At 50.4% G+C, this 27,379-nt stretch overlaps 3 protein-coding genes across 7 annotated transcripts in view; 1 reads left to right on the top strand and 2 right to left on the bottom strand.

Annotated features, from left to right (window-relative positions):
• Positions 1–879: 879 nt before the first annotated feature.
• On the bottom strand, positions 880–5,479 carry LOC146180287 (uncharacterized). The gene has a single exon (XM_084579502.1). It carries the CDS (start codon positions 5,457–5,459, stop codon positions 4,305–4,307), a length of 1,155 nt encoding a protein of 384 aa, XP_084435628.1. The 5' UTR covers positions 5,460–5,479; the 3' UTR covers positions 880–4,304.
• Positions 5,480–8,513: 3,034 nt separating this feature from the next.
• On the bottom strand, positions 8,514–16,188 carry LOC146180286 (uncharacterized). 2 transcript variants are annotated; one of them, XM_084579501.1, is made up of 2 exons: positions 15,379–16,188; positions 8,514–9,640 (listed from the first exon to the last, which is right to left on the bottom strand). In XM_084579501.1, exon 2 carries the CDS (start codon positions 9,637–9,639, stop codon positions 8,842–8,844), a length of 798 nt encoding a protein of 265 aa, XP_084435627.1. In that variant the 5' UTR covers position 9,640; positions 15,379–16,188; the 3' UTR covers positions 8,514–8,841. The 2 variants fall into 2 exon arrangements, with proteins under 2 accessions (XP_084435627.1, XP_084435626.1); XM_084579500.1 differs by having other exon boundaries at positions 15,899–16,188.
• A 124-nt stretch (positions 16,189–16,312) lies between these two features.
• Positions 16,313–27,379, top strand: part of LOC146180285 (constitutive coactivator of PPAR-gamma-like protein 1 homolog) — a 105,702-nt gene continuing 94,635 nt past the window's right edge. The window contains exon 1 of one of the 4 annotated variants that reach the window (XM_084579497.1): positions 16,313–17,537. In XM_084579497.1, the coding sequence (XP_084435623.1) occupies positions 16,902–17,537 (636 nt within the window). In that variant the 5' untranslated portion in view covers positions 16,313–16,901. The remainder of the gene's footprint in view (positions 17,538–27,379) is intronic. The other 3 variants (XM_084579496.1, XM_084579499.1, XM_084579498.1) reach the window with 3 other exon arrangements.

The raw sequence follows: 27,379 nt of genomic DNA, 5'->3' as shown, positions 1-27,379 counted from the left end.
ACGCCCGTATTCTACGCACCAGAAGTACTGGAGTACCAACCGATGTGGAGAACAAATGTGGAGAACAACTAAATATTAACCACGTCGTATTATCATGCACAGGTCTTGAAACACCAAGGAAAATATTTTACCCCATTTTACAAACAACACATTCCTTTTCACCCAAAACTGATTTTAGGCGAAGATGGACTTGTAGATTTGTCTTGTGTTTTCAGTTTTCTAAAAGAAGCAAATGTCTTATGCAAACAGTAGAATAAATCAAGTGTGCACCAGTAAACAAATTAAAACCTCAAGCTTTCCACATCATTGCATTAGCAGCTTATGCGCCATAAAAACCAACACAACCGTTTCGTAAAAGGAGACTTTCTAAACAAACTCTAGTTAGAACGCACGCGTTTTCCCGCTTTGTTTTACACACAAAAAATAACCTTGCTCTTGGCGCATGATAGCCTTAGTTGCTTATGCGCCAAAAAAAAAAAAAAAAAAGACCAACACAACACACAACCAACCGATCGATTTTAATTGTTTTGTTTGTTGGGTTTCATGTGCCAAAATTACTCGGGCTATGAGAGACACCGTAGTGGAGGACTCCGGAATTTCGACCACCTGGAGTTCTTTAACTTGTACTAACATCGCACAGCACACGAGCGCCTTGCTTTAAGCGGTCGCCGTGGCCGGAATGTGATCCCTCATCCTTGGGCACAACAGTCGGACGCCCTAACCACTGCACCGCCACGGCTTAAAATTGAATTCTGTCAGCCGTAATCAGGTTCGACTAGAGTTTAATGAGCTAAACCATTACCTGCAACAACATCACTGAAAGGCCGACGCGTTGCACGCACGGCAGGCATGCGTTTGTTCAGGTACCGTGGCTGTGGCTCAAGGCGAGCGGCGCGTACCATGCATCGATGGATGGATGGATGGATAAGGCTGAACCCTTTGAATCGGGCGGCGGCGCCACAGGCCGCCTAGCCGTGAATAGTAATATATAGTGTGGACCTATTCTTGCCTTCCTTTCAGCCACCAATCAGCTAACCTTCGTTTGGTTATTTCTACCCTTTTAAAGTCTATTTTCCCTTCATTATCCTTAAACCCCAATGCTTTGGCTAAATCTGGCCCATTGCCTTGAACTATAGGGCGGAGCCCTTTACAGGAAATTATTAAGTGTTCAGGCGTTTCCTCATCCTCCCCACACACCCTGCACAGCGTGTCTATCTCTTGGTACTTGACTCGGTACGTCTTAGTCCGCAATACTCCTGTCCTAGCCTCGAACAACAATGGGCTGCCCCTAGAATTATCGTAAATGTTTTCTTTGGCTATTTCCTGCTTGAACGTTCGGTACATTTCTAATGCTGATTTAGTCTCCATCCCTGTTTTCCACAGACCCCTCTCTGTTTCCTTAACCTTTTTCTTAATTGATAATTCCTGGCTGGTCCCCCTACTGCTGTCCAAATATTTGCTTGCCAATTTTCTTGTCCGCCTTCTCCATCTTGTGTCAACATTCCTCATGTAGAGGTAGCTGAAGACTTTCCTAGCCCACCGCTTTTCTCCCATTTTTCTCAATCGTTGCTCAAACGCTATCTTGCTGCCAGCTTCCCTGCTCTCAAAAGAAGACCATCCCAGGTCACCCTGCACACCTTGGTTTGGCGTATTCCCATGAGCTCCCAAAGCAAGCCTACCCACCCCGCGCTGTTTAATTTCCAACCGTGCTCGGACCTCTGATCTCATACACAGGACTGCGTTGGCAAAAGTCAGACTAGGAACCATCACCCCTTTCCAAATCCCTCGCACCACTTCATACCTATTGTAATTCCAAAGCGCCCTGTTTTTCATGACGGCTGCGTTTCTACTTCCCTTAGCTGCCACATATTTTTCATGCTCTGTTAGGTATTCAGCTCCAGTATTTATCCACACCCCAAGATACTTGTACTTATCCACTACTTCCAGCATGTCCTCCTGTATCCTATGTTCGCCGGTCTCATTATCATTAAAAATCATGACTGCCGATTTTTCCTTGCTAAACTGCAGACCTAACTTATCTCCCTCTGTACCGCAGATATCCATCAACTCCTGCAAATCTACCCTGTTGTCAGCCATCAGTACTATATCATCTGCATACATTAGTCCTGGTAATGACTGTGGGATAAATTCTCCTTGCTTGAATAAAGAAAGGTTGAAGCCGAGTCCACTCCCCTCTAGTTTAGCCTCTAATCCTTGCAGGTACAGCATGAACAACAAAGGTGACAGGGGACATCCTTGTCTAAGCCCCTTCTTTACCTCTACAGGCTTCGACACCTTTTTTTTCCATTTTATTAGCACTTGGTTATCCTTATAAATATCTTTTAAAAGATTAGTTACTCCGCTTTCCACACCTAACACATCCAGAATACTCCATAAGGCTTCTTGAAGTACACTGTCATAGGCTCCTTTGATATCTAGAAAAGCTAGCCATAGAGGTCTGTGTTCCTTTTCTGCTACCTCGATACACTGTGTCAATGAGAACAGATTGTCCTCTAACCTCCTTTGTTTCCGGAAGCCATTCTGCAGCTCTCCCAGCACCCCCTTGCTCTCTACCCATGCCTGCAGTCTGTCCTTTATAATCTGCATCACCACCCTGTAGACCACTGATGTTACTGTTATGGGACGGTAGTTGCCTATGTCAGCTTTGTCCCCCTTTCCCTTATATATCATGCTCATTCTACTTAGTCTCCATTCATCAGGAACTTTGCTATCCATTAACATTTTGCTCACCACCTCTCTTAACGCTTCCTTAGACTTTGGGCCCAACATCTTTAATAACCTAACAGGAATACCATCTGGGCCTGCTGATGTGCTACTTGGTACTCTCTTCTCAGCCCTTTCCCACTCTCTTTGTCCAATTGGAACAATTGCACTAACCGGTCTATCGTCCTCTACTAAGGCACCTACTACATTTCTTTGTTCTTTAAACTTTTCTGACATCGTTAGTCGTATATGCTCTATTGCCTTTTCCCCTTCTAGCCGAATACCTTGATCTGTAACAATAGACCTCTGCTCTAGGCTAGTCTTATTATTCAGGGAATTCAAGTGTTGCCAGAATTTCTTAGCTGCATTTTTATCCCTTTTGTTTACTTCTGACAGCCACTGGGAACCTTGTCTTCTAATTTTCTCATTGATTAAGTAGGATGCCTCCCTTCTACATTTTATGTATTTATCCCATTTTCTCTCAACGTCTGCTTCTGGGTCTCCCCTATGCTTAGAATATCTGTGTTCCCTGGAGGCTTCTTGGCGTTTCTCTATGGCCTTCTTCACCTCAACATCCCACCAGCTCTTTGGTTTTCGTCTTGTCCTTTTTTTCCTGACTCGCACCTTAGCCAACTCTAGCCCAAACAGTCCCATTAACTTTGTGTATGTCCACTCTGCTTTCTTATCCTTAGAGATTACTGCTTCAATTTGGGTGCTTGCTGTTTCTATTTGCTGCTCCGAGTAAAAGATCCCATCTGGCTGGTCATCATGTTTCATTCCTGAATTAGTTTTTATTCCAAAACTCATCTTGATACGTTTATGATCACTGCCTAGACTCCTGGCACCATGTTCATCTATGTTCATGACCCTTAGCCTATCGTACATCCTGTGTGACATTATCGCATAATCTATTGTCGAATGCCGACTCCCTACCTCCCACGTTATGACCCCGTCACACTTCTCAGTACTGTTACAGACAACTAAGTCGTGTCTTTCACACATATCCAGCAGCATGGTACCTGTCGAGTCTGTGTATCCATCTATATCTTCTATATGAGCATTCATGTCCCCTACTATAATTATTTCGCATCCTTTTCCTAGCTCATTAATGTCACCTGCTATACATTCTACCATTTTTTTGTTTTCCTCTTTGGCAGTTGCTCCTGTCCACAGGTATACAAAGCCAAGGAGTGTTTGCTCCCCTGCCACTTTTCCTTTTAGCCATAAATGTTCCTTACATTCCTGTTTGACTCTTTGCCAATTTGTACTTTTATGGATGAATACCCCAATTCCCCCTCCCTTTCTGCTGCCCTCTGTTCTGTTGCAGTATTCCCATGCATAATCAGGGTTACAGGGTGGTTGCTCCATGTCCCGAAGATGCGTCTCCACAAATCCATAAACCATTAACTTCTCCTGCCTAAGCTGCTCTTCTATTTCCTCCCATTTTAGCCTATTCCTGCCTCCTTGCATGTTAATATACCCTATGTCTGAATTAATTTGGCTCTTGCGCTTATGCCTGTTGCTTCTCCTATGGCTTCTATGTTTCCCTAGTCTATGTTCGTCCTCTTGGTCGCCTTTGTTTAAACTGGTGGCTTCAGGGCCCTGGGCCCTCCTAAAAAAGCTGTTGCCTGGCGGCCTATCCTGCCTCCTACCCTCCTACCGGTGGCCCGGCTGTAGTGGATGCCTTCTCGTGCAAACGGGTGGAGGCCGGCCTCGTACACATCCCTGTTAACCTCCATTGTGGTGTACCCAAGTCGTCGGCTTAGGCTCCTAATGACCCGGTTGGCTTCGACTACTCTCCCCTCTGTTCTGCTGGACTGCCCTTCTACTTCCGGGATTGTGCATACAGTCACGTGTACTTTCTCAGAGGCCTCCTTTATGTTATTTATACCTACCTCTAACTGCCTCCCGAGATTCCGGCTCGTCCCCTTCAAGACATCATTGAGTCCAGCATGGATGATGACCAGGGTTTCTACATCCCTGTTGTTCCCTACCACCTCCTGGGCTTTGGTCATCGCTTCAACCATACCTTTCCCCGATTGGGCCTCCACCTTCAAACGCCTGTCACCCTTCACTGTTGCTAGGACAGCTTCCTCAAACCTTGCTACATTTGAGTCCCCCACCACCAGAACTCTCCTACGATCCAGCCTTTCATCTCCAGCTTGCGCTAACTGCCGCCCGGTTCGCTCTCGCTGGTTCTCCTGTCGTAGCGGCGTTTCACCTTTCTCGCGCGATTCCGGGCTTGTCGCTAGCCCTCCCGCCAACTGTTTTGCTACTTCGCTGTAGCATCGTGTAGCCGCCTCTTGCGACTCCACCGCCACCGGGTGATCTTCTCTGCCCGCCTCCTTTCCATCTCCGTCATCATGAGGGGTCTTAACACTGGTCTCATCCACCCCCTGACTTTGCTCCGACCCGGGGTCTTTCGCTGTCCGCGCCATAAGCGCCTTCACCTGACCTTCCAGCTCGGCTCGCTTTTGTTGTTCTTCCCTGAGCTGAGACCCTATCTCCTCTAGCTGGTCGGTCTTTGCCCCTTCCATCCTAACCAGCTCTACTGCCTGTGCCTCCAGCGCCATCCTTTTCTCCCTCTCAACCTTCAGGTCCCTCCCGAGCTCCTGAATCTTTACGGCCCATTCACCCTCCAGCCTCAGAATGGTCTCCTTAAACCTAACGCACAACTTGCACGAGAAACTAGTCTCCCCCGCGTCATCTAAGCTTTCAAAACCAGTTTCGTCCATGTAGCACCAGCGCCTGCACTCGTCACATTGCACCAGCCCCTCGCCCCCCATGTCTTCCTTAACTTTACGACCCATAGGCAGCCCGCCCACCTACCTAGGGAAAATCGGTTACCTCCGCTTTCCCTGGTCCTATGATTGAAATTAGTGCTTTAACGCATGCAGGAGAATACGCTTTCAAAGCTAAACAATAAATATAAAAGCGCACTTAGCTTCGGACGACGTCGCTGGCAAATTCCCTCGGAGTCCCCAGAAGTCTGCACGTGGTCCGCACAGAACAAGTAGCATCGCACTACGGCCAGCAGCGCCACCTACACCCGGCTTCCGTCTGCCGTTGGCGTCACCTCCCCCTTCTAGCCACCATACCATTACATTCGAGTATAATATGGTTATAGTGCTCTAGAAGATTGGGCAGTGTGTCGACCGCGCCGTGAAATGCATGGGAGCGAGGGGCCGCTTTTGCGATGACGGAGGCGCCGCAGCGCAGAGGGCGCCACCAGCAACTGGTGTGTCAGCCGTCCGGGCGCCCGCGTATGCGCATGGAGGCGTATGCACGCTGTGCGGCGGGGCGGATACCGCGCGGACTGTACGTTCTTGTTTGCTTGTGCGTCGTTTCGAGCTGTTCGCGACAAGATTTTACAAATATGTTGGTTACCGGTGCTCAGTACTGTTAGCAGTCACCTAATTTATTTTCCATTTTGGCCGTCGGCAACACCGGGGAAGTAACATGACAGGAGTTGGCTCCGAAGAAACAAGCTTGGGGAGGGCCGGCGTACGACTCGCACAGCACGCTTCACTCGCCGTACAACTTGCTTTAGCATTCCTAAAGCACCTAATTCACGTCCAGAAGCCATACAACTTGCTTTAGCATTCCTAAAGCACCTAATTCACGTCCAGAAGCCGTACAACTTGCTTTAGCATTCCTAAAGCACCTAATTCACGTCCAGAAATGTAGTCGTTTTGAAAAGAGGGCTGTGTGGAGGCAGGATGTATGAAGAAGTGAAACATACAACACGTGCGTTTGAGCGCTGTCTAAAACTGGTCACAGTAACCCCATTATCAAAACAGTCCAAAATGGTATATTCCGTTGTTTTTCATGCCACTACAGCACGTCACTGAAGCCTATAGAGAATTCGGCATTCAGTTGGATATGAATTAAATGTGGACTACCCCGCATGGAGGTAGAGATACAGTAAAGTAAGGACATGAAAAACCAACGACACCACGCCAACTGGCTACTGAATAACGGAACACAGTGGGTCAGGAAAGGTGGAAGAAGTGGGAGGTAAAGGTTTCACAGGAAGATAAAAAGAAACGTGTCGCCTACCAGGGAGGGAGAAAGGGGTTGGTAGAAGGCATGCAGCGCCGTGAAAAGAGCGACCGCGAATGTGAATAAAGGTTCAGAATATTCGTGCGGCACGGCAAACGCACGACGAAGAAAGCAGGCAGCTAAAGACGAAGAAAAATGGAGATATTAAAAACAATAAAAAAAAAAGAGGAAACAACCGAGCATAAGAACCAAATGAAGGCCCGGGAAGAGGAAAGCAGTGCACAAACAGGCTGCAATCGAACGCGTATAAAGATATAAGCGTCGAAATTTAAGAGACAACAATTCGTGAAACTGTACACTAATCTAAGAACACACCATTTTCTTTTCTCTCCATAAGCTGGAACATTGTTGTAACGGGTAGCTTTATAAATATCCAGAGATGTGCGCTATACTTAAAACATTTAATCTCAATGCGTTATAGTTTAACAATGACCTAATTGTTCCAGAAAATGTTTCCATTCTAGGGTGCGCAAGCCACCGGTAATATGCAAGTCATTGCCTCCAGAAGATCGCTCTAGTCCTGTTTTATGTACATACAGAAAAAAAAAAATGAATAGCTTTGAAAAAGAAATAACGACGGAAAATAGAGGACGCAGAGGCTATAGGGTACGCTGAATTCGCTTTCGCTAGATCATCCTTCTGCGAAAGAGAGGTTGTGAGGCTGGCACGGTTTCTCACCACGAACAAAAATAGCGCCATAGGTTCGAAACTAGGTCGCACTTTACTCAAACATTTGGCTCGGATGCACGGTCCTTTTCGACTGCTTTGCACTTCAGATTTTGCAAACTTCCCGTAAAATGTGAAGGTTCAAAACGTTTACCTACTTGGAGCTCCAGAAATGCTCCCACTTGAAGCCATGAAATTTAATGTGTTTTTGCGGCTTCGCTCTTTCCGAAGTAAGCGAATCACGAGTTCCCAAAGGGAAAATAATTAAATTCCCTTGGAAGTATTTCACGTGTAATATCAACCTTGTTAACAATTATAGTCTGGTTAGTACTGCAAAGAGCATCCGCGGCAAGTAGCCCGATTATATATAGTCTGGTAAGCAGTAGTTGCAAGTATATCCAGTCGATTACTCATATTAGGTACTCATTAGGTGCTCGTCATCTTTTTCGCATTTTTCCACTTTCTCTCGGTGCGCGCCAAGAACTGCATCATACCTGCCAATTCGACGCGCAATTATCAGTGCTTTTATTTTTGTTTGTTTGCTCTGTACCATTTGATGCCAGTAAAGCATCCGCACTCAAGTGCCCACTATGAACGTATTACGTATGTGACGGGTTTAATTTTTCATATTTTAGTTGAAGTAATGCCCTAGCTGTACTTGACTTTTTTTTTTTTTCTTTTTTTTTTTTTTTTTTCATCTAAGCAGTTGGTTCACCCTTTGGTTAGTGGCACGCAAACAAATGTCCGCGATATAAGTAATTGTTAATCACGAACAAAAAATAAATGCTTGAGTCGCGTATACCTTGTTTATTCTTTTTTTGCCGGTAAATACCACGTAGTGCTTTAAATTAGTACGGTAGTGAATAAATGTGTTTTGCTCGCACTCTGTATTTGTAATTTCTATAAGCGGTGATTAGGGCACATAAAGAGCACCTATTAAAGAGATATATTATTACTGGCGATTTAAGATAAACGTTGTTATGTATTAATAAGCGCAAGCTGCAAAATGTAAGCAGGTGTTCGTAAATAAGGTTTGTAAAAAATAGGTGTTCCTTGTGGGCGATTCCTCTGCCCGAGGCATGCGCACGACAAAACACACAGTGGGCCGTGTAACAAACATTCTTTATCTCACGTTACGCGCGGGGGTCGTCGAGGCCGTCCGGGGTCGTCGTCCGGGTGGCTGCGGGTCGTTCTCGTGGAGAGAGCCAGGGGAGAAGCGGGAGTGACGAGCCAGGAACCAAGAAGGCCAGACGGCGGCACGAGCCTTCCTTTATAGACCCCTCGCGCGGGACCGGTTATCCCCGAACGAGCGGGGAGAGGGAAACCGGCAGCGCGCAAGGAGCCTTGGGAAGGTGGTGCGGCCGTTGGAAGCGCGGCGCGCCACGGGCGCTAGAGATATGTAGCGTGGGCCCCCACATCTTCCCCCCCCTCAGCGTCCGACCCGGAGTCCGCCAGCAGGCGATCCAAATCGTCCGGGTCCGGGCTGACGTCCGTGGAGACCGAAGGGGGCGCTGGGGACCCTGCCCGCGCCTGGGCGATGATGGCCTCCGCCGCCGGAGACAACAGCTCAGGCCGGCTCGATTGAAGGAGGCGTAAGGCTGCCTCCTCCGGGCTGCCCCTCTGGACGGGCCGTCCGGCTGCCAAAGCGGTCGCTGCGACCACTGCCCGGTGCAGCCGCTCCGCCGCCTCTGCACGGCTCCTATGCAGCGCCCCGGCCTCGTGGACGGCGCGGCACACAAGCAGGGTGCCGCAGAGACCGCACAGGCCTGCGCGCTCCTCTTCTGTATAGTGGGCCGGGGGCTCGTTGTCCCGGTCCTCTAAGGTAAGGCCCCGGAACGGCAGGGGCACCGACTGCGCGGCCTCTCCGCGGAGAGGCCGGGCCTGGTCTCGCCACCTGGACCCCGCGCAGTAGGAGACCGCCGCCCCGTCGGCGACCGTGGTCCAGGTGGCGGTGTGCCGCACAGTCCTGTGCCGCTTGGATTGCGGCTCCAGGCCTGGGGGTGGGCCCCCCGAACGCTTTCCGTGTCCCAAATCACTGGGGGGGCTTCTCCAGTGCTTCTCCGGGCCGGTAGGCCGGTGACGATGGGCACCGCGCCCACTCGTTCCAGGCCGCTGGCGCAGCCTCTGTTGCTTGTGCACCTGGTGGGTGCCCTCGATCCGGGCGCCGGGATACCGCCTGGGTGGCATGCTGTGAGGGGCAGAGAGGGGTTAGACGAGAAGCACGGGTTTTACCTGGTCCTCAGGTTGTAGCGTCGGTTGCAAACCGTGCCACTACGTGCTCGCCTTCCCGGGGGAGAGATCGCTGAATCGCCTTGAGCTTCCACCGTTTCGCAGTTATCGTCCTTGCGAAGGTGGTAAGCTTTCAAGTCTGCGACGTGCACCGGACCAGCGGTTTCACCGCTCGCCAACAACCGCAGCTGGTAGGTGAGGGGCGTAGTCCGTGCCGTAACTTCGAACGGTCCAACCCACTTGTGCGCTAGCGACGCGGCGAAACCACGCGCTGCGTTACTAAGCGGGTGCGTTCTTTTCAGTACCAAGTCGCCCGTGTTGAAAACGACGTGACGACGACCTTTGTTGTACTGATCCGCTTGCTCCATGCGCGCGACATCGAGGTTTTCACGAGCCGCGCGCTGCGCTGCCTCAAGGCGCTCGCGAAGCTTTGCCGCGTACTGCGTAAGCGGAGGGGGCGCGGGCCCCGCCGCGTCAAGTAGGGCGTTCTCTAGCGGAAAAGCGATCTCTTTCCCAAAATTCAAGTAAGCAGGTGTCATACCCACCGACCTGTTCACGGTTGTTCTAGTGGCGAAAGCCAGTTCGGACAGCCGTGCGTCCCAATCTCTGTGCTGCTCGGTCGTCGCAACCAGCATACTCTTAACATTCCGATTCACTCTCTCGGTTATGTTGCTCTGAGCGTGGTAGGGACTCGTTTTCCTGTGGCGGATTTGAAGCGCCCGACAGGAATCAACAAAGACTTTGCTTGTGAAATACGAAGCATTGTCTGTAATCAAGTCGGAAGGGAAACCGAAACGAGTGAATGTCTCCAACAGTTTCTCCCAAATCCGTTCTGACACCAGCTTCCTAAGGGGGAAAACCTCAACCCACTTGGAATAGTGGTCCGTTATTACCAGGATATATTGGTGTCCGCGCGCGGAGCGAGGGAGGGGTCCCATGATATCGCACGCGACCACTTGCCACGGATAGTTGCTAACTACCGGCTTCATCATGCCAGCGGGTTTCCCCGCCCGAGGCTTGGCTACCTGGCAAACAGGACATGTACGGGCGTAACCCAGCACATCCTTTCTCATACCTGGCCAGGTCGCGACACGGCATAACTTGTCATAAGTCTTGCTGCCGCTGCCATGGCCTGCCAGCGCTGAGTCATGGAAGTACTGGAGGAATCGTTTCCGCAACTTCCTCGGGACCACGACTCGGAAGGGGGATGCAATCGCCTCTTCCTCGTCAAGTTGGGGGATGTAGCGGAGCAGTAAGCCGTCATCGCCCAGCAGATACGCGTCGTACTTGCCCTCAGCGTTCCCGGTGCAAGCTGCACTACTCGCTAGCTCTTTCAGCACCCGCTGGCATAGACCGTCTGCTTTCTGGGCCTCAATTAGCTCTTCCCTACTGACCGCTACTCCCCATGACAGATTTCTCTCTGCCTCGCTTCTTGGCAGGCGAGTAGTCGCCGCCACCAGCTGCTGCGCCTTCTCTCTCTCGCAGCACAGCGCGGCAACTCTGTCCACCTCCTTTCTCTCTTTAACTACGCAGGGCGCGACACTCGCGTCCGCCCTCTCCTCCTCTCCACTAGCGGCGACGCCGCTTCCAGTAATGCTGGTCTGCGCCTCTTCTGCGCTTCTGCCAGCCTTCAACGGTGCGCGCGATAACGCATCGGCCACCTTATTCATGCTGCCCCGGCGGTACTCAATGGCGTACGCGTAACGTTGCAACGTCAGCGCCCATCTCGCGAGTCTGCCTGCGGGGTTTTTCAGCCTCTTTAACCACGAAAGTGCCTGGTGATCTGTCTGCACGGTGAAAACCGCTCCGTCTAGGTACATGTCGAACTTTGACAATGCGAACATTATCGCCAGGCATTCCTTTTCGGTCACGGAGTAATTCCGCTCCGCTGATGTGAGCGTGCGGCTAGCGAACGCGACAGGGCGCAGCTTGCCCTCGTGTTCCTGCAACAAAACTGCTCCTACACCGGCATCACTAGCATCTGTCTGCAAGACAAACGGCTTGTTCAGGTCGGGGAGGCGCAAACTAGCGGTGTTCGCTATCGCGCGAGCCAAGGCAACAAAAGCGTCGTTCTGTTCCTTGCCCCAGACCCACTTCGAGCCTTTTCGCAACAGCTGGTTCAACGGCCTAGCGAGCTCTGAACAACTAGGGATGAATTGTCTGTAGAAGGCAACCATTCCCAAAAACCTCTGCAAGCTTTTCACGTCCGTCGGGCAGGGGTAGTTCAAAATTGCCTGCAGTTTGTCATCGTTCGGTCTCAAAGTGCCATCATCAACCACAAATCCCAAGAGGTTCACTCTCTTCGATGCCAACTGCACTTTCTTTGGGTTGATCGTTATACCCGCACGTCTCATTCTTTCAAGAACGGAATTCAAGTGAATGAGATGCTCTTCGAACGACTGTGAGAATATCACGACGTCGTCGAGGTACGCCATCGCGTAGTTGAACCTTGCATCGCCCAGCACGATGTCCATCAATCGCATGAACGTGCTCGGTGCATTAGACAAACCAAACGGGAGTCGAGTAAATTCGAAGAGCCCGCGGTGACAGGTGAATGCGGTTTTCTGAATGTCACCTTCCGCCACCTCAATCTGCAGGTACCCTCTGCTTGCATCCAGGACTGTGAAGAACCTTGCGTTCCCTAACGCGTACATCACAGCCTCGATCGACTGGAAAGGGTACGCAACCGTAGGCGTCAGTGAGTTGAGCTTTCGATAATCAACACACAGCCTGACCGAACCATCTTTCTTTGGCGCTAGAACCACTGGGGACGCCCAGGGACTTTGTGAGGGTCTCACCGCGCCGGTATCTATCATCTCGTCAAGGGCGCTGTCGAGAAGCTGTCTCTTATGCGCGCTTAACGGCCGCGGGTTACATCTGAAAGGACGCGCATCACCCGTTTCGATCTCGTGCTGAAGCAAGTCGGTTCTGCCGGGTTTCTCTGTGAAGCAATCCGAAAACGGGAGTAAAGTTTCCACAAGCCTTCGGCGCTGACTACCGGTTCCTGAGAAGGACGCGATAATTGCTTCTAATGGGCTACCATTTAGTGTCGCGGGGGAGCCCTCTGCCACAAAAGCGTGAACGCTCGCTCGCTCAGCGACGCATTCCTGTTTGGGCGCGCTAACAAAGGGAATGAGAGGGGTGAAGGGGCTGTAGCGATAGCCGTTCTCCCCCATGTCAAGCACAATGCCTTCACTCGAAAGAAAATCTCTTCCCAGAATAACTGGTATGGCTAAGCCGGGCAGATAGACGAAACGATGCCTCCGCTTCCTGCCGTCAAAACGCAGGACCAGACGCACCGCTCCCTCTGCTTTTGTTGTCCCTGCTGCTAAGCTCAAAGGGGTTTCTGCTGGCCTTACACGGATGTTACATCTACGGCAGGCCTCGAAAACATCATCACCGACCAATGACAGAGTTGAGCCCGTGTCAACGAGTGCCGAGTAGCTTTGACCAACTAACCGCACTAGCATAAAAGGGCTCGAGCGCGACAACATTCCTTGCGCTCTACAGGCAAGGGGGACAAAAGCCTCTGCGCCCCCGGGGCGGTCGCCCGGTGACGCGGCGTGGGAGTACATTTCCCATTGTCCGCCGTGGTTACCACGAAATTCTCCCGCCGACGGCGACAGGCTGGTGTCACCAATTATGGCCGCCGGCGGTCCGCGTTTCCCTGCGTACGCCTTGCTTGACACTCTCGTGCCACGTGGCCCGGCTGGTTGCAATTCCAGCAAAGCCGATCGTTCACCTGCCGCGCGGTCGGGGGATGCCGCGTTCCACGAAGCGGTTGGGGACGTCTTTCCCCTCTCTCCGCGCCTGTGCGGACGTCGCTGGCGAGCCCAGCTCGACGCCGCTGCTCGAACGCGTACGGGTCAAGAGCGCGAGGAATATCGGAGCCTTCCGCTGGCCTTTCCTGCCCAATCGTCATTACGTCTGCGCCCCTGGCGCGCGGCGCGGAGTCCTGGCCTCCGGCCCAGGCGCATCGCGGCTCTAGCGATTCGGCTGGCCTGGGGGGTGGCTGGTAGCGCAATTCAGCGAGTAAATCCGCCTGTACTACCTTCGCTTCCTGTGCTAGGGCCTCGAGGTTTGCAAAACCACGTCCCCGCAAATACGGCTTGAAGCGCGGATGGCATTGCCTCATCACGCGCGCGACCTGTTCAAGATCGGTTGCCGTGGGATCTGCCCTCTTGTAGAGCTCCTGCATTGCGCGTACATATTCGAGGAGACTCTCCTCTGGGTGCTGTGTGCGCAACGCTAGCTCCTCAAGCATCCGGCGTTCGTAATCGGGCGGCAAGAACTCGGCGCGGAAGCGATCTGTGAAGTCTGCCATCGACTGGAAGGCCGGCTGGCAGCGTCTCCACCGCGCCGCGCTCTCAACAAGTGCCACGGGGATTACCTGCGCTAGCACCACGTCGTCTGGGGAACCCAGTGCCGTCTGATAATCCTCGAGTTCTTGCAGGAACTCGTGGACTGACTTTACGTCCGTGTAACCGGAAAAGGAGGGAACCTCTACATTTATCCGCGGACGCGAGACTGCCGCCGCAGCTGTGGCTTGGTTGGCGCTAGCCACCGAACCGAGCTGAAGGGCGAACACCGACAACACCTCGTTCATCTGCCTCATCAAGGCGGCCGCATCGGTAACCTGCACAGACTCTACCGCGTCCTTTACCTCACTTCCGGACGCACTGGCGTCCGAAGCGGCGGCCCTATCTGGCACGTCTTTTCTCGGAGGCATTTCACTCAACAACTAAGGCCGGTCGGGAGCCTAAACGCGCACGACTACCACCTAGCCCGCATCAAGAGGCTAGTCACAAAGGCTAAACACTTCATAAAACTAACATATGCACAAAAAAAAAATTAAAACACAAACCGCCCGACACTAACAAACACACACATAACCCAAAACAAAATAAAACACTGTACAAACGCTACTATACTACACTCCGTGTCATCTGCACACACGATAGCCCTAAACTCAAAATGGCGTCGTGCCTAACATACAAAGGACCGGCCCGTCGTGTTGCCGAGCGCTGCCACGTTGGCAGAAAAATCGTCCACATGGGTGCTAATTCAGCCCCACGTTGGGCGCCAGTTGTGGGCGATTCCTCTGCCCGAGGCATGCGCACGACAAAACACACAGTGGGCCGTGTAACAAACATTCTTTATCTCACGTTACGCGCGGGGGTCGTCGAGGCCGTCCGGGGTCGTCGTCCGGGTGGCTGCGGGTCGTTCTCGTGGAGAGAGCCAGGGGAGAAGCGGGAGTGACGAGCCAGGAACCAAGAAGGCCAGACGGCGGCACGAGCCTTCCTTTATAGACCCCTCGCGCGGGACCGGTTATCCCCGAACGAGCGGGGAGAGGGAAACCGGCAGCGCGCAAGGAGCCTTGGGAAGGTGGTGCGGCCGTTGGAAGCGCGGCGCGCCACGGGCGCTAGAGATATGTAGCGTGGGCCCCCACATCCTAAAGAGGCCTTACGAAGCACAAGCTTTGATTCGCATGTACACTGTTTTTCTTCGCGTGTTAATACCACTCCTGGGCAGCAGCCTTTATTCCCTTACGGGAAGAACGAATGCAAAACACCACGCTTCATTGCAAACATTAAGTACAAATCGCTCATCTGGACGATATGTAACTGTCTGCAGGAAGAAATGTTGAGTTTCAGATAGCGATTCAAACATCGCGCGCTGCTCCGAAGGACTACGTACCCAAGCGTGCACGATGTCACGATGTCTCCCGATAGACGTAAAAGAATGGCAGGGATCAGTTTAAGCACCTGGAATAAGTAGCCTCTTTATTATTTATCACACTAATTGCGTAGCGTCTGAAAATCGCTCCAAAGAGAACCGCAACCCTCCTCTGTACCCCCGCTATCCCGCGGCCGCTACGCGCCGAGCGGCGAACGTGGCGCCCCTGTTGCACGTCGCGCCCTCTCGCGGGAATCGGTTCTTGTCATCGCAAAAGCGGCCCGCTCTCCGGCGCCGGTCGTCACACTGCCCAATAAAGGCCCGTTCACACTTGCGACTAGCAGCGGTCGCGCGACCGTTTTGGTCGAAAAGCGACAGTCGCAAATGGTCGCATCGGTCGAAAAGCGACTGCCGCGGACCGATCGGGCACTGCTCGAATTTTCAGTCGCGCGACTACTAGTCGCAAACCATTTCACCAATCAGCGAGGTCCCGGAGTACTCGATCGAGCACCTTCTCAATGCAATTAAAGAATACCCCTACCTTTTCAACAAACGGCACCCGGAATTCCAAGGCAGGGAGCAGGATATGGCCTGGGAGGAGTTTGAGAAATGGGTTTTTCACGCAGGCGCAACATTTTACATTGACACGTCTCCTGGAAACACGAGAGCGCGGCATCCGCACGGGCTCGCCTAAAAAAGTTGAAGTGTCTGGCAAGCGGCTGTATACCGACGTTGTTTAATGCCATTAAGGCTATGCGCAAAAAAGACGACACAAAAAACAGAGGCAACTGCCCAATATTCTAGAGCACATGCGTCACTGCTTGCAGTGCAACACTGTTTGTGGCGCCACCTTACAAAAGTAAGTTAAACTAGGAAAAAACAAAGGTTTTCTGCTAGCGTCGACAACACACACACACACACAAAAAATGTTGAGGAATTTTGAGGCTTTTGTTATAAGTAGAAAACGTAAAGGCATTGGTCGCAATCCTCAGAAAGTTTCGTCGGAGCGCAACACATGTGGCCAATCATGACTGAGCGATAGGGACAACAAAAACTACTACAAAATTCCCGCTCGGCTTCCCCGGCGGTAAATGTCATCTACCCTCGCCCCGGCGTTCCTGCGTCGCTCAATGAACTTGATCCTGCTCGTCCCGCTGCCGGTCGTGCGTGCGTCTCTCATCGCGGTTTTTGAGTGAGCTGCTGTCAACTCTTTCCGCAAGCGTGTGATCGGAGGAAAGTAAAGTGCTGTGAATAGTGTGGGGCCACTATCCGTTTCGTTCGACTCGTCTCCCAGCCCGTGGAAAACAACGGATAGGTGAGGCTCCGGCCCCTGCCGCAGCGAAGCGACAGTCTCCGCCGAAGGTGGGTGTAGTCCCAGCGGCGGGAGATTGCTCTCACCACATGGGGTGTCGACTAGCCGTCGCCAAGATGGCCGCTTACTGGCACCAGGCACCGCGTCGCTCCGTTCCGTAGTGCGGTTTTTGCGGTGCGCGTCTTTGCGCGCGCGTGAGTGTTTGTGTGATCGGCGACCCTGGAAACGAACCATGGGTATCCAAGCGCTCCAGAAGTTCATCGAGGCCAACTGCCCAGGTGCCTGCGTTCCCGTGGACCTGCTAAAGATTGCGCGCAACGCTGCGGTACGCCGCACCGGGCGCGGAAACCCGAGGGTGCCTGCCGGCAACCGACTGTGCCTAGTTGTTGACGGCGAGTGCTGCCTAGACCGGCTCTACGGGGGCTACTTCTCGGACTGGGTATGCGGCGGGCAGTGGAATCGCATGGTTCAGTTCCTCTCCGTGCTCATTCAAACGATACAGAACAACAACATCGAGCTTGCCGTGTTTTTCAACGGCAGCCTGGAGCCGCAGCGGCTCGAAGAGTGGCACCGTCAGCAGCAGGCCGAGCGGCGCAAAGTGGGCCAGGTCCTCAAGCATGTGGCGACCAAGGCCACGCCGCCGCCCAAAGTGTGGTGGATAGCGCCCGTCTGCCTGAGGACCTGCCTGCGCATGGCACTGCGGCATCTGAACGTCACCGTGCTGTGCAGCATGGACGACCACCGTCAAGAGGTGATCGCCTTCTGCCGCGAGAACGGCTTCCACGGGCTCATGGCTGAGGACGCCGAATACGCCATCTTCGACCCGCCGCGCTACTTCTCGTCGGCGCAGCTCAAGCTCACGTACAAGGTGAGCGCCCCTTTGGGGCAGAACCCGCCTCGCGGGCCGTCTGCGTGCGCGCGTGGAATTCGGGGCGCGAGCGAAGCCGGGCGCGAGCGCTGCCCGGCGCATGTGTAGGCCTTGCTGGTGGCGGCGAGCCGGCTGGTGTTAGGCCTAATTCATTCCCGGAACTTTTTCTTAACGAGCTGCGCACATCACTATGCAGCCTCTTAACGCCTGCAAACTATCTGTGTACCTGATATGTGGCAATAGAGCGTTTTTTTGACAGAGCCGGTGTGCCCGCTGTCTTGCCTTCATGTTGCATGTTCAAATTGAGCGTCTCCAACACTCGCTGTAGTGACCGCGCTGGACGTTGTTAGTCTGTTTTTGCGCGTTCTGAATGAAACTGGTGGCAACGTGTTCGCATTGAGCAGGCAGAAAGGAGTAACTAACGTCGTTACTGCGGCGTTACTTTTCGGCTGAAGTATGCCGCGCCATTCATTCATTGCTGTCTGGCTCCATGATTGAGGCATTGAGGTGCTTCGATCAACGCTGATGGGTTTAACTATATATCCTGCTCTCAAAGATGGCGTTCTGAAAGCCTACTTCATACTACTTTGTCGCAGCTACATGCGCAGATGCAACAGGCTTGTGAGAAAGTCCACATTGTAGTTTCTGTGCCTCTCGTTGAGGAGACGCACGTTGTGCAAGCGCGCTTGTGCAAGTGCCGAATTCTCATAAATTATGTTTACAAGCGCAACTAACCCCCGAACGGAACTGGAGGCTTTTGCGATGCGATATGCATACGAGAATGCCGAACCGTTGCTGTGTGTGCGCTCGCGCTCGCGTGGTGCTTTCCAAACTAGGCAGACGTTGTGCAATGTTTTGTTCACCTCTCGCTCAACCTGTGACTTGTTGGTGCAAAAGCTTTACACGCAGGTCGAGGGCCCGTGATGCACCCTCGTCTTGCATTTTTTTTTTTTTTTTTCACCATAAATGAGGAACGCTGGAATCTGGAAATCTTGTTAGCTGCTTTGGGTGTTGTGTAACATTTGTTAATACCTGCATAGTTATATTATACAAGCTCATATAGGGTATATTCACTAACGCGCCGTGTGCAGTGCATTGTGGGTAATTGTGGCGCAGTCGGCCATTTTTGCGTCCACCAAAACTACAGGGCAAACACTTATCAAGTGCTGTTGTGCGCGCGCGCGGTTCCACAAGCAGTGACATCCGCAGCTTTGGTTTATTGAACTGTCATAGACTGTAACAGCCGTGCACAGTGCAAGCAACAGAAGCTGAAGACCTGCGTGAACAACCTCGCCTTTTTTACGGTTCCGAAAGTACACACAAACGACTCTGCCCGAATGAAACAACTTGCCGCCAGATGTGACGTCGCGTATGTCTGGCACGGCTCAACCGCGCAAGTATCATGGAAGATGCAAAATCTGTCAAAAATGGGCTGGGTTGGAATCTTCCGGATGTTCCCTCTTGCCACGGTCTGTGTACGACTGCTCTTCCCGCACTCGCAAACCATATCCCAGGTAAAAGAGCGGCGCGGCAACATAACATCATCACTCTGTCTAGCCATGCGCATGCAGTGCGTCGCCAACACATCCTCGGGTTTTGCTGCAATCCAAGCCTTTAAAAGAAGGCTCGACAAACTCTGTGTTTAGCGTACCTGCCTCATTCGATCAGAAGTCTGATGTTCGCGTCGTCTGAGTCGGCTCTGAAGCAATATTCGGCGAAGGAACATAGGCGGGCAGTGTTGTTTTGCAAAAGGTTTGAAGAGCTTTATAGACAAGCGTCATGTTTGTAAACAAAGGTGGTGCTGTGATTGGCAGCAACAAGGGTGTAGGCAAAAACATAGCGTGCCTACACTGCGCCTTCAAAACCAATTCGCACATGTGAATATTCTGAAGCGTAAGCTTCGCTTGTGTGTAGAAATGGACTTGTTTATGCCTGGAGAGTAGTTCAGCACTTTATCAGCCGATTACTTCTGGAATTCTGGCGAAGAGCGCTGCATTGGCTTCCTTTTCTGTGGCCTCAGCAGTGCCCAGCTACGGTGGGCGATTGTAGTGACTGATTAAGTTTGGTGAAGAATAGAAAGAGCAATTTATATGAAAAACTAATAGCCACCATTGTTCAACTTCTGGGCCTATTGCTAGCGCATGCAAGGAGGACGACGGTATGTCTGACTGGAAATGTTTTTCATATGACGATTGTTTTGATGTGCTTTCTGCTGCAAGCACTTTCACTCTAAGGAACAGTATTACCGATAACTATAGTGAACTAGAAATCATATTTCTAGCTCAGTATACCAGCAACGTAAGTCAGAATTTCACTGAATAAGAACTGAATCTTTTAGTTTTTTGTAACATTCGCCTAGTGCGTGCTGTGCCAGCTTGTCTTATCATGCTGGATAAAAAGACGTTTCCTGTCTTTTTCATCCTACAGACGTAGCCAAGGTCATTCACAGGTTAGTGTGTGTGTGTGTGTGTGTGTGTGTGTGTGTGTGTGTGTGTGTGTGTGTGTGTGTGTGTGTGTGTGTGTGTGTGTGTGTGTGTGTAAATACATACATATGCATTAAGGCCTGTAAGAATGCTGTCATTTTGCTCTCTTTGCTCTTTAGGAGAGGTGCATGAGCGCAAATGCAACATTCTCCACGATCGCTTGCAGCGAAATATGCACAATCAGCTAAGCTTTTTTAATTACTTGGAAACTTTTTATTCGAAAGCATCCCATCTTATCCTGCTTATTCTGCACCCCTTATTGCTGATTCCACTTTTGACAGTAAACTCCATGTGCCATATATACCGTACTTAAATATATGCTACTTGATCAGTGATCATTGTTTGTAGATATTTATTTCTTTCATCAAAATTAGTTCGAAAAGGAAGTTCAATAATCTGAGAAATAACACTGTGTGACTTTGCCCGGATCCTAATGATGTTTACTCGCTTTCTAGGGCCGTGATGAGTCACTCGTTCAAACTCTCGAAAGTGATATCAGAGAAAAGCTGCTTTGCAAATTTGGGCCTGTTTCGGCAATATCGCGCTGGAGTGACCGTTCAAAGTAACAGCAGTTATTTTTGCAGCAGCTTTTGTCCTTTTCTGTATGAACATATACATGGGCACAGATGAATGGAACTCACAGCTTGGTTTCTTATGACTTGATATAGTACAGAACGTGCACGAGCTGCAGGTGTCTGTTATTATGCTATTCGTCGCAAATCCGAAAAGCAGTCAACAATTAACAACCGTGAACAAATTAATCAAGTGACAATGCAGAAATGCTATGCACGTTAACTGCGAATACAATCCGTCGTCGAAGGGTCTGCTAGTGTCTGCTTGTCGTGCTCAACGCTGCAGCCCTTTGCTCTCATATGTGTCCGACCACAAGAAACATGTGAAAACAGGTGCTATTTTCTGTTTTGTGCCTTTTGGCACAACCAACCGCACCACAGCTTACAGAAATATCGGGAATTATGCCCGAAAACACAGCAAGCGCCACGCATTCACTGCAGACGATCCGAGCTTTTGCCTACACCACGAAAGTCACTGCTGTTGCCAGTGCCGCCGCATCTCAGGCTGACGTCTGTCTATAAATATATTTATAAGTACTAACAAGTGAAACTTAGTTTGGCCAAAACTGCACATTATTTGAAGAGTTTTGTTGCAAAAAATTATTTCTAGCCTGCAACGCAACGAGGTGGCACCACCGGGGCCATCATTGTGGCAGTGGCTTCTTTTGCTTCGTTGCCGTCACAGACGTTGCAAACATCTGACGAGGGCTCAGCAGTTTAGCTGTGATAAGCATGTACGGCACGCATGTAATTGCGCAAAGCGCAAGTTCGTCTGCTTGAACCGCAGTTCTTTAACTAGCCACTTGTAACATAGTTGTGTCCTTTGAGTGATCTGTAGCCTTTTAGTTGGTTTCTTGTGACAAAGCTAGTCTATGGGCCTGGTGCGCTGCAGCTTTGGCCGAACATGTGGCGCCGTCTGGGAGGCGCCGCTGTAAAACGCGGCTGTCTGGATCCGCAACCGTGGGTAGCACCGACGCTGTGTTCCGATTTCTTTTTGGGTCCCCGTAAGAATAAAAAAATAAACACCGACTGAAACAAGGGCCTGTACTTACTTAGTCATTTCGAATCTCATATCGCACCCATTGCTTTTCGTTAAGGCTGCGCATTTCCCACGTTTTTTTTTTTTTGTACAGTACTTCACGCTAGGTTTTTTCAAGCATGCACGAGCGATCGCTAGCACGCGAAAATCACAAAATAAACGGGTCTTTTTTTTTTTAACTTCTGGACCCAACTTGAGCTCTAAAAGTTGTGACAACTACTAAAAGTTGTTGTAACCAGAGCTGGCAGGCCTTCGGACACGGCCTGTATTGTAGAGAGCGCGGAGCCTTCCTGCCCAACGGGAACTTTTTTTTTTTTCTAACGACTTCCTAATGATAGTTTCCAGCTGTTCTCGGCGCTCGCTTTTGGGAAGCCTAGCCTGACGTAGAAGACGTAGAAGCACGACATGGAGAGCGAAGCACATTGCAGGAGTGCGCGCTTTCTGACTTGCCACACGTTCATGGTTCCCCGCAAAGAGAAAACGTCATTTTAAACTAACAGCTCGATCTGCTCTTGTGTTTATGGGTGTCATAATAGTTATATAAAAAAAAAAACTTCGGGAAGCAATCGAAAATCAAGTTTTTTTTGCGATTTCATTGGAAATCATACGAGAGCAATGTGTCGCATCGTTAACAGTGGCACCCGGCCTTGCAGGCGCAACTGGCATCCGCGTGATATTGCGTGGGTTCGCCAACAACTACATAAAGAAAAAAAATGAATTACATATGTGGTGAAGAGATGCCGAAAGGGCCGAATAAAACTTACCTCCAAGCTGACGTCGTAGAAGGCGGTTTTCATTTCGGCAGCGCATTTTCTGAAGATATCCGAGCGCTCTTCTGCACTGTGAAGTTCCCCGCGCACTCCATATGCACGTGCTGGCTTCGTACCGTTTCTTACCGCGCACCAAGCAGTTATTCTTAAATTAAGTCTCAACATTCCCGATCGCCCGAAATCCCCCGAACAGCACGCGCTGTGGAGCTTGCTCAGCCATGGCTGTTTTTCCGCGCACTGAACCGTCACCACTCGTTTCGACATATCGAGTAGAAAATAAAAACTACGGTAGAAATGCCTAGCGCCGAAAAAGCACGTGCACGCCCGACGCCTTAGGGTACATCTCCATATACAGCCTGCTCGTCCCGTCTTGGGGAAGACGTGCTTTTTTTTACTTTTTTTTAGAAGCCTTTCTATTGACCAACGGAGCCCAGCTCTCGGCTGTCGCTTCTGGGGGGTCTAGCATGCTGTTTCCACGTACACTGCCACCGAAGCGAAAAGCCAGTGCTGCGCATTGCACACTGGCTTAGTTTTTGCTTTATTTATGTATTTACTTTCAAAGTACCATATTGTTCGGGTTCCGAATTCCTACTTCAAAGAAGAAAAAAACTCGTAGAGCCGCCAGCAGAAGCGCTCGCGCGCCGACGATGCGCTGCGCCCAAAGCGCCGGCGGCCTTCTACCAGACGGGTCTGGCATGAATGGGTAGCGGCTTTCTTCGCTTTGCTTTTGGTTTATTTTTCAACACACACACATGGTACATGTGTCTGTTATGTACGCGTGTGGCAGGAGGCAGGAAATGACCGACTAACGTTTTCTTCTAACAAGGTTTCTGCCGAGAAGAGTAGACTTCGCGTTCACTCCGCCGCCTCTCTCCGACGAGCAGACATACCACATATGGGTGCGCCGGCGGGAGGTGGCGCTACTTGTTCCGGAGCAGTGGCGCCTCCATACCAGCGCACTAGGCCCATAGCACAAGGAACTCGTGAATGTCACATATTTATGCGCGGCCACAGGTTGACGCTCACCGTGCACTTGTGCATCGACTGCAAACGGGTCGGTGCCACAGTCCTTTTTTTTTTCTTCTCATGTACCGGTCTCTGTCCACATTGCGCAGACTTTGCAGATAATTCGAACTGTCACTCATGATGCCGATTTAGTCTTCATTGCATCAGTGCTGGCATGAGGTAGAGTGACTGAGAAAACGGATGCACTCGGAGCAGCCATGTCGCCGACCGTACTAGTCAGAGCAGGATGCAAAGATGGCGTCGGCTGCATACTGATGTCAGCTTTGATGTCATGTGAATACCCCCCCCCCCCCCCCCCATACTACAAAAGAGCGCAATGTAAAATTAATGCACTGCCCAGGCCTGTTGATGTAATCCTGCTTAGGTGACTGCATGTTCTTCAGTAGGTATTTGCTTACATTCTGTTCCTGAATGTAGATCAGCAGATAACGGGCCTGATGGTTTTCGGCCCCCATCCTGGGTTTGCTTCTTAAAAAGCTGTAGATTGGTCAAATTGCTTTCTGATAGTTGTGGAAAACCAGTTTCCTCTCCTTCGCCGCGACCGGTCACCACCACTCTGCCGAGCGTCGTGGCAGCGCTGGCTGGGAGAGGAGGTAAATGTCTCCCCTTGGGGGAAGGAGAATCAACGATGGATGCGCCACCAAGAAGTCTATGCGGGTTCCCGCGAGAAGACGACAGGGAGGAGATTCTGGATCCAGCCGGCAGCGCGAGCGGTAGTCTCCCGCCGCCTCTCCCGGCAAATGCCGGGGGATAGCGGGCACGGAGTACACGCGCACACGGGAGGACCCGTCGTGCACGACCGCCCATCTTCTGGTTCCCAACGGCGAAGCGACCGGTAAATACCGCACGCTCTTGCCGCCTCCCGCGGCAAACGCCGGGGTATGGCCTTGTCCGAAGAATTCAGCGCATGTGGGACATCCCGGCCGCCATATTCACGGCGCGTGCAAATGTCCGCCGCCGAAGTCGCTCCCCCATTCCCCAGCCGGTGAGTCAAAAGCCCTTCTTACGTAGCCTTGCCCTTCCAAGGAAAACCTTGTTGATGTATAGCTAGCCGGCATGCCCTGTATTATTTGCAAGTGCAATAAATAGCAGTGGAGTGTTAACGCACTGTGTCGGCCCCGTCCTTGTCCCTTTGTTCCCGTCCGCGGGTCGCTAGCGAGAACGTTGCATCCGTGGAGTGGCGACGGGGCGGAATACCGTTCCCCCTTTAAACTCCCACATAGTGTTGTCTTAAACGGCCATGCAACTTACGGCATGTGCTATTATCTATCGCTTTTTTTTTTTACGTTTCACTGTGCACGAGTCCTTTAGTGTCTTTCTGCTTTGTATTTCGTAACCGCCAGTGTCAAGCATTTACCAGTTGTGTAATCAACGCAGTCAAGAAGCTATTTACTAATTGATGGCGATGTGGCTGTACCCTTTTCAATGGGCAATCACACCAAGGGATCTGATCCCCCCAAAAAATAATGAAAAAAAAAAAAAACATGCTTAAACAAAGAAAAACAAAAATAGGTTTTTCTCTTCAAGCTGTTGAACTGCACTTCACTCTGTCCAGCCCGACCTCCCGCACTTCTCGCTGGCTCCGCGCATTTCACCAGTTTCGCTGCTCCTCGCGTCCACTAGAACTCCAGCCGCCTTTCTGTGCACTCCACAAAAGTTCTCAAAAACTCCACATTGTTTACACTTCTGGATAACTCTAGCTTGCCGCAGCCACACTGCTGATGCCTGAGAATCCAAGCGCGAGGAGTAGTGACTCTGTGCAAGTACCACATAAGGGAAGGTACTACAAATTCCGATTGCCCACTAACAAACAGAAAAAAATGTCATTAATGTTGACTGCCATGTTAGGTATCCCGCCATGAAGGGACAAACATTGTCTGATTCGCGGTGCATCAATTTCACTGCAGCTCTTGCTATCTTGCTGTTATTTGTTGTAGTGCTGTAGTTTTCACACACTGACCCCAGGAATGTCAGCTGCTAGGCCAGGCATTGTGTCCACTTATATGGTGTGAAGACAGGCACTTTATTGCTAACAAAGAGCTTGCATGCACGAGTGCATGATTTAGCAGCAGTAGAACAGTTTAACGGGACTTTTGTGGCACTGAAATAATTGGAGCATGATTCAATGTATAAAAAGGAATTATTGCATAGTACACAAGTTACAAATATAAAACCTGGAAATTCGGGGCTATGTTTGTTTCCTTTAAAGGGACAGGGTAGGCCCAATTCCTCTCATTCATTTTAGTCCATGCTTGTGGTCCTTTTTCTCATGATCTGCTGGGGTTAGAACATTCATCTTGGTATCATTGTAATCAATAATCTGAGGTAATGATACTGAACTAGGGTTATTATTTTCCGAATGCTGGATTTTTGCTTGCTTTTTTTACTAGGCCTACCAAATTTTAGACCCAAAATCTGCAGTAGATATCCTTTAAATTAAAATTGTCTGCACTAATTTTCATAACCATAGTTCAATAGACTCTGTAGTCTTTACTCATTACTCTCAAAGTTTTATCTCCCTATCACCTTTAATTCCTGAAAAAAGGGGTCAAATGCAGCAAAATTTCATGTTTTCAAATAATTGCCCTTGAAGTGGAAGAAAGAGCTTTATTACAATACTAACTCTAGAAATACATACTGATGCATTTTTTTTTCAATAGCCACCAGCATGTTAGTCACCACCATAATCAGTACTTTTCTGTACCAGCTGCCTTGCTCTCCAGACCCCCTTAGTGGCCTGTTGTGTAGCCCTCAGTATGAAGTATAGTCGCCGTCAATCAGCTTCACATAACCAGTGGTCTGTTAATTGCCCTGCAGGAATTTCGAATAACCTCAAATTCCAACTCGAGCCACGTTGCTCGATGTTTTCCATCTAGATGTCTTGAACCGGGTCACTGAGAGCCACTTTACATACTGCTGGGAGAACGTGCCAGCAACTTCTTGTCGTGCAGTATTTTTGACCAGCTGTACATCCTCACTGCGCGCTTTACATGCACAGTTTTCGGCAACGGCAAACGAGAGAAGGTTAATATCAATCAGGCCACAGCTACGGTCACAAATTTTTGCCATTATGGTCTCATGCGTCTCACTGAGCGGGAAAGCTTTGATGCAGACGGTGACCGCGGTGTCCGCCGCTGGATTGTGTTGCGGAGATTTAGTGTCATTGCTGATCGATTTGTGCCTCTTTCTGTGAAAGCACAGTCTCCTAGACCACTACTTTGTCTTCGTCATTGAATGAGCGCTAAATATCCAGCTTTCCAGAATAAAGAAAATGTCAGCTGTCCACAAAAAAACACACCGAAGCACGAACAAAATGCCGGGAGTTGCAATTAATCCGGCTGCGTCTGATTATTTGTTAGGCTAAAAAAATCTGATTATTTGTTAGGTTAAGTGGAGAAATATGGGAGAGGCCTTCGCCCTGCAGTGGGTATAGTCAGGATGATGATGGTGATTTGTTAGGCTAAGAATTGTGCTAGCTAGCTTATCACTGTTGTCGGATCAGTGCCAACCATCCCGCTGAATGTGAACAAAATAGACTGATGAGAATTTTTCTTTTCCTTTTTTTTTTAGATTAACAAAGGCGAAGGTCACAAGCAGGTATCAAAAGAGGACGTGGCTGGTTGCTGCCTTGTTTCGAAAAATGTCTGTTTTGGAATAAATATTTTGCGTGCCGGTAAATGACGGACTGGACTATGTAAAGGATAGAATAGGGGTTTTTGTTTGCAGAAAAATAAAAAATAGATCTTTTTTTAAAATTTGCCTACCCTGTTCTCTTAAAGGGGCACAGTGACGTTCGTCAGGCCGCTAATTCCAGCCCACCTCTATGTTCGTTGCACCGTGCCGATGTCAGTTCAAAAACAATTACAAAAATCGGCGCACGAAAAAAAAAGAGTTATTCGGTTTATAAAATTCTAAATACAAGAAAAAGCGAACAGCGCATCTGAGCTGGGTG

The sequence above is a fragment of the Amblyomma maculatum genome, chromosome 9, assembly GCF_055883805.1.
Source record: "Amblyomma maculatum isolate TAMU_Amacu chromosome 9, ASM5588380v1, whole genome shotgun sequence".
Lineage (NCBI taxonomy): Eukaryota > Metazoa > Arthropoda > Arachnida > Ixodida > Ixodidae > Amblyomma > Amblyomma maculatum.
This window is presented reverse-complemented; position numbering and strand designations above follow the sequence as displayed.

Coding starts and splice junctions, on each gene's coding strand:
- LOC146180287 (XM_084579502.1), bottom strand. CDS start 5,459: ATGGACGAAACTGGTTTTGAAAGCTTAGATGACGCGGGGGAGACTAGT.
- LOC146180286 (XM_084579501.1), bottom strand. CDS start 9,639: ATGCCACCCAGGCGGTATCCCGGCGCCCGGATCGAGGGCACCCACCAG.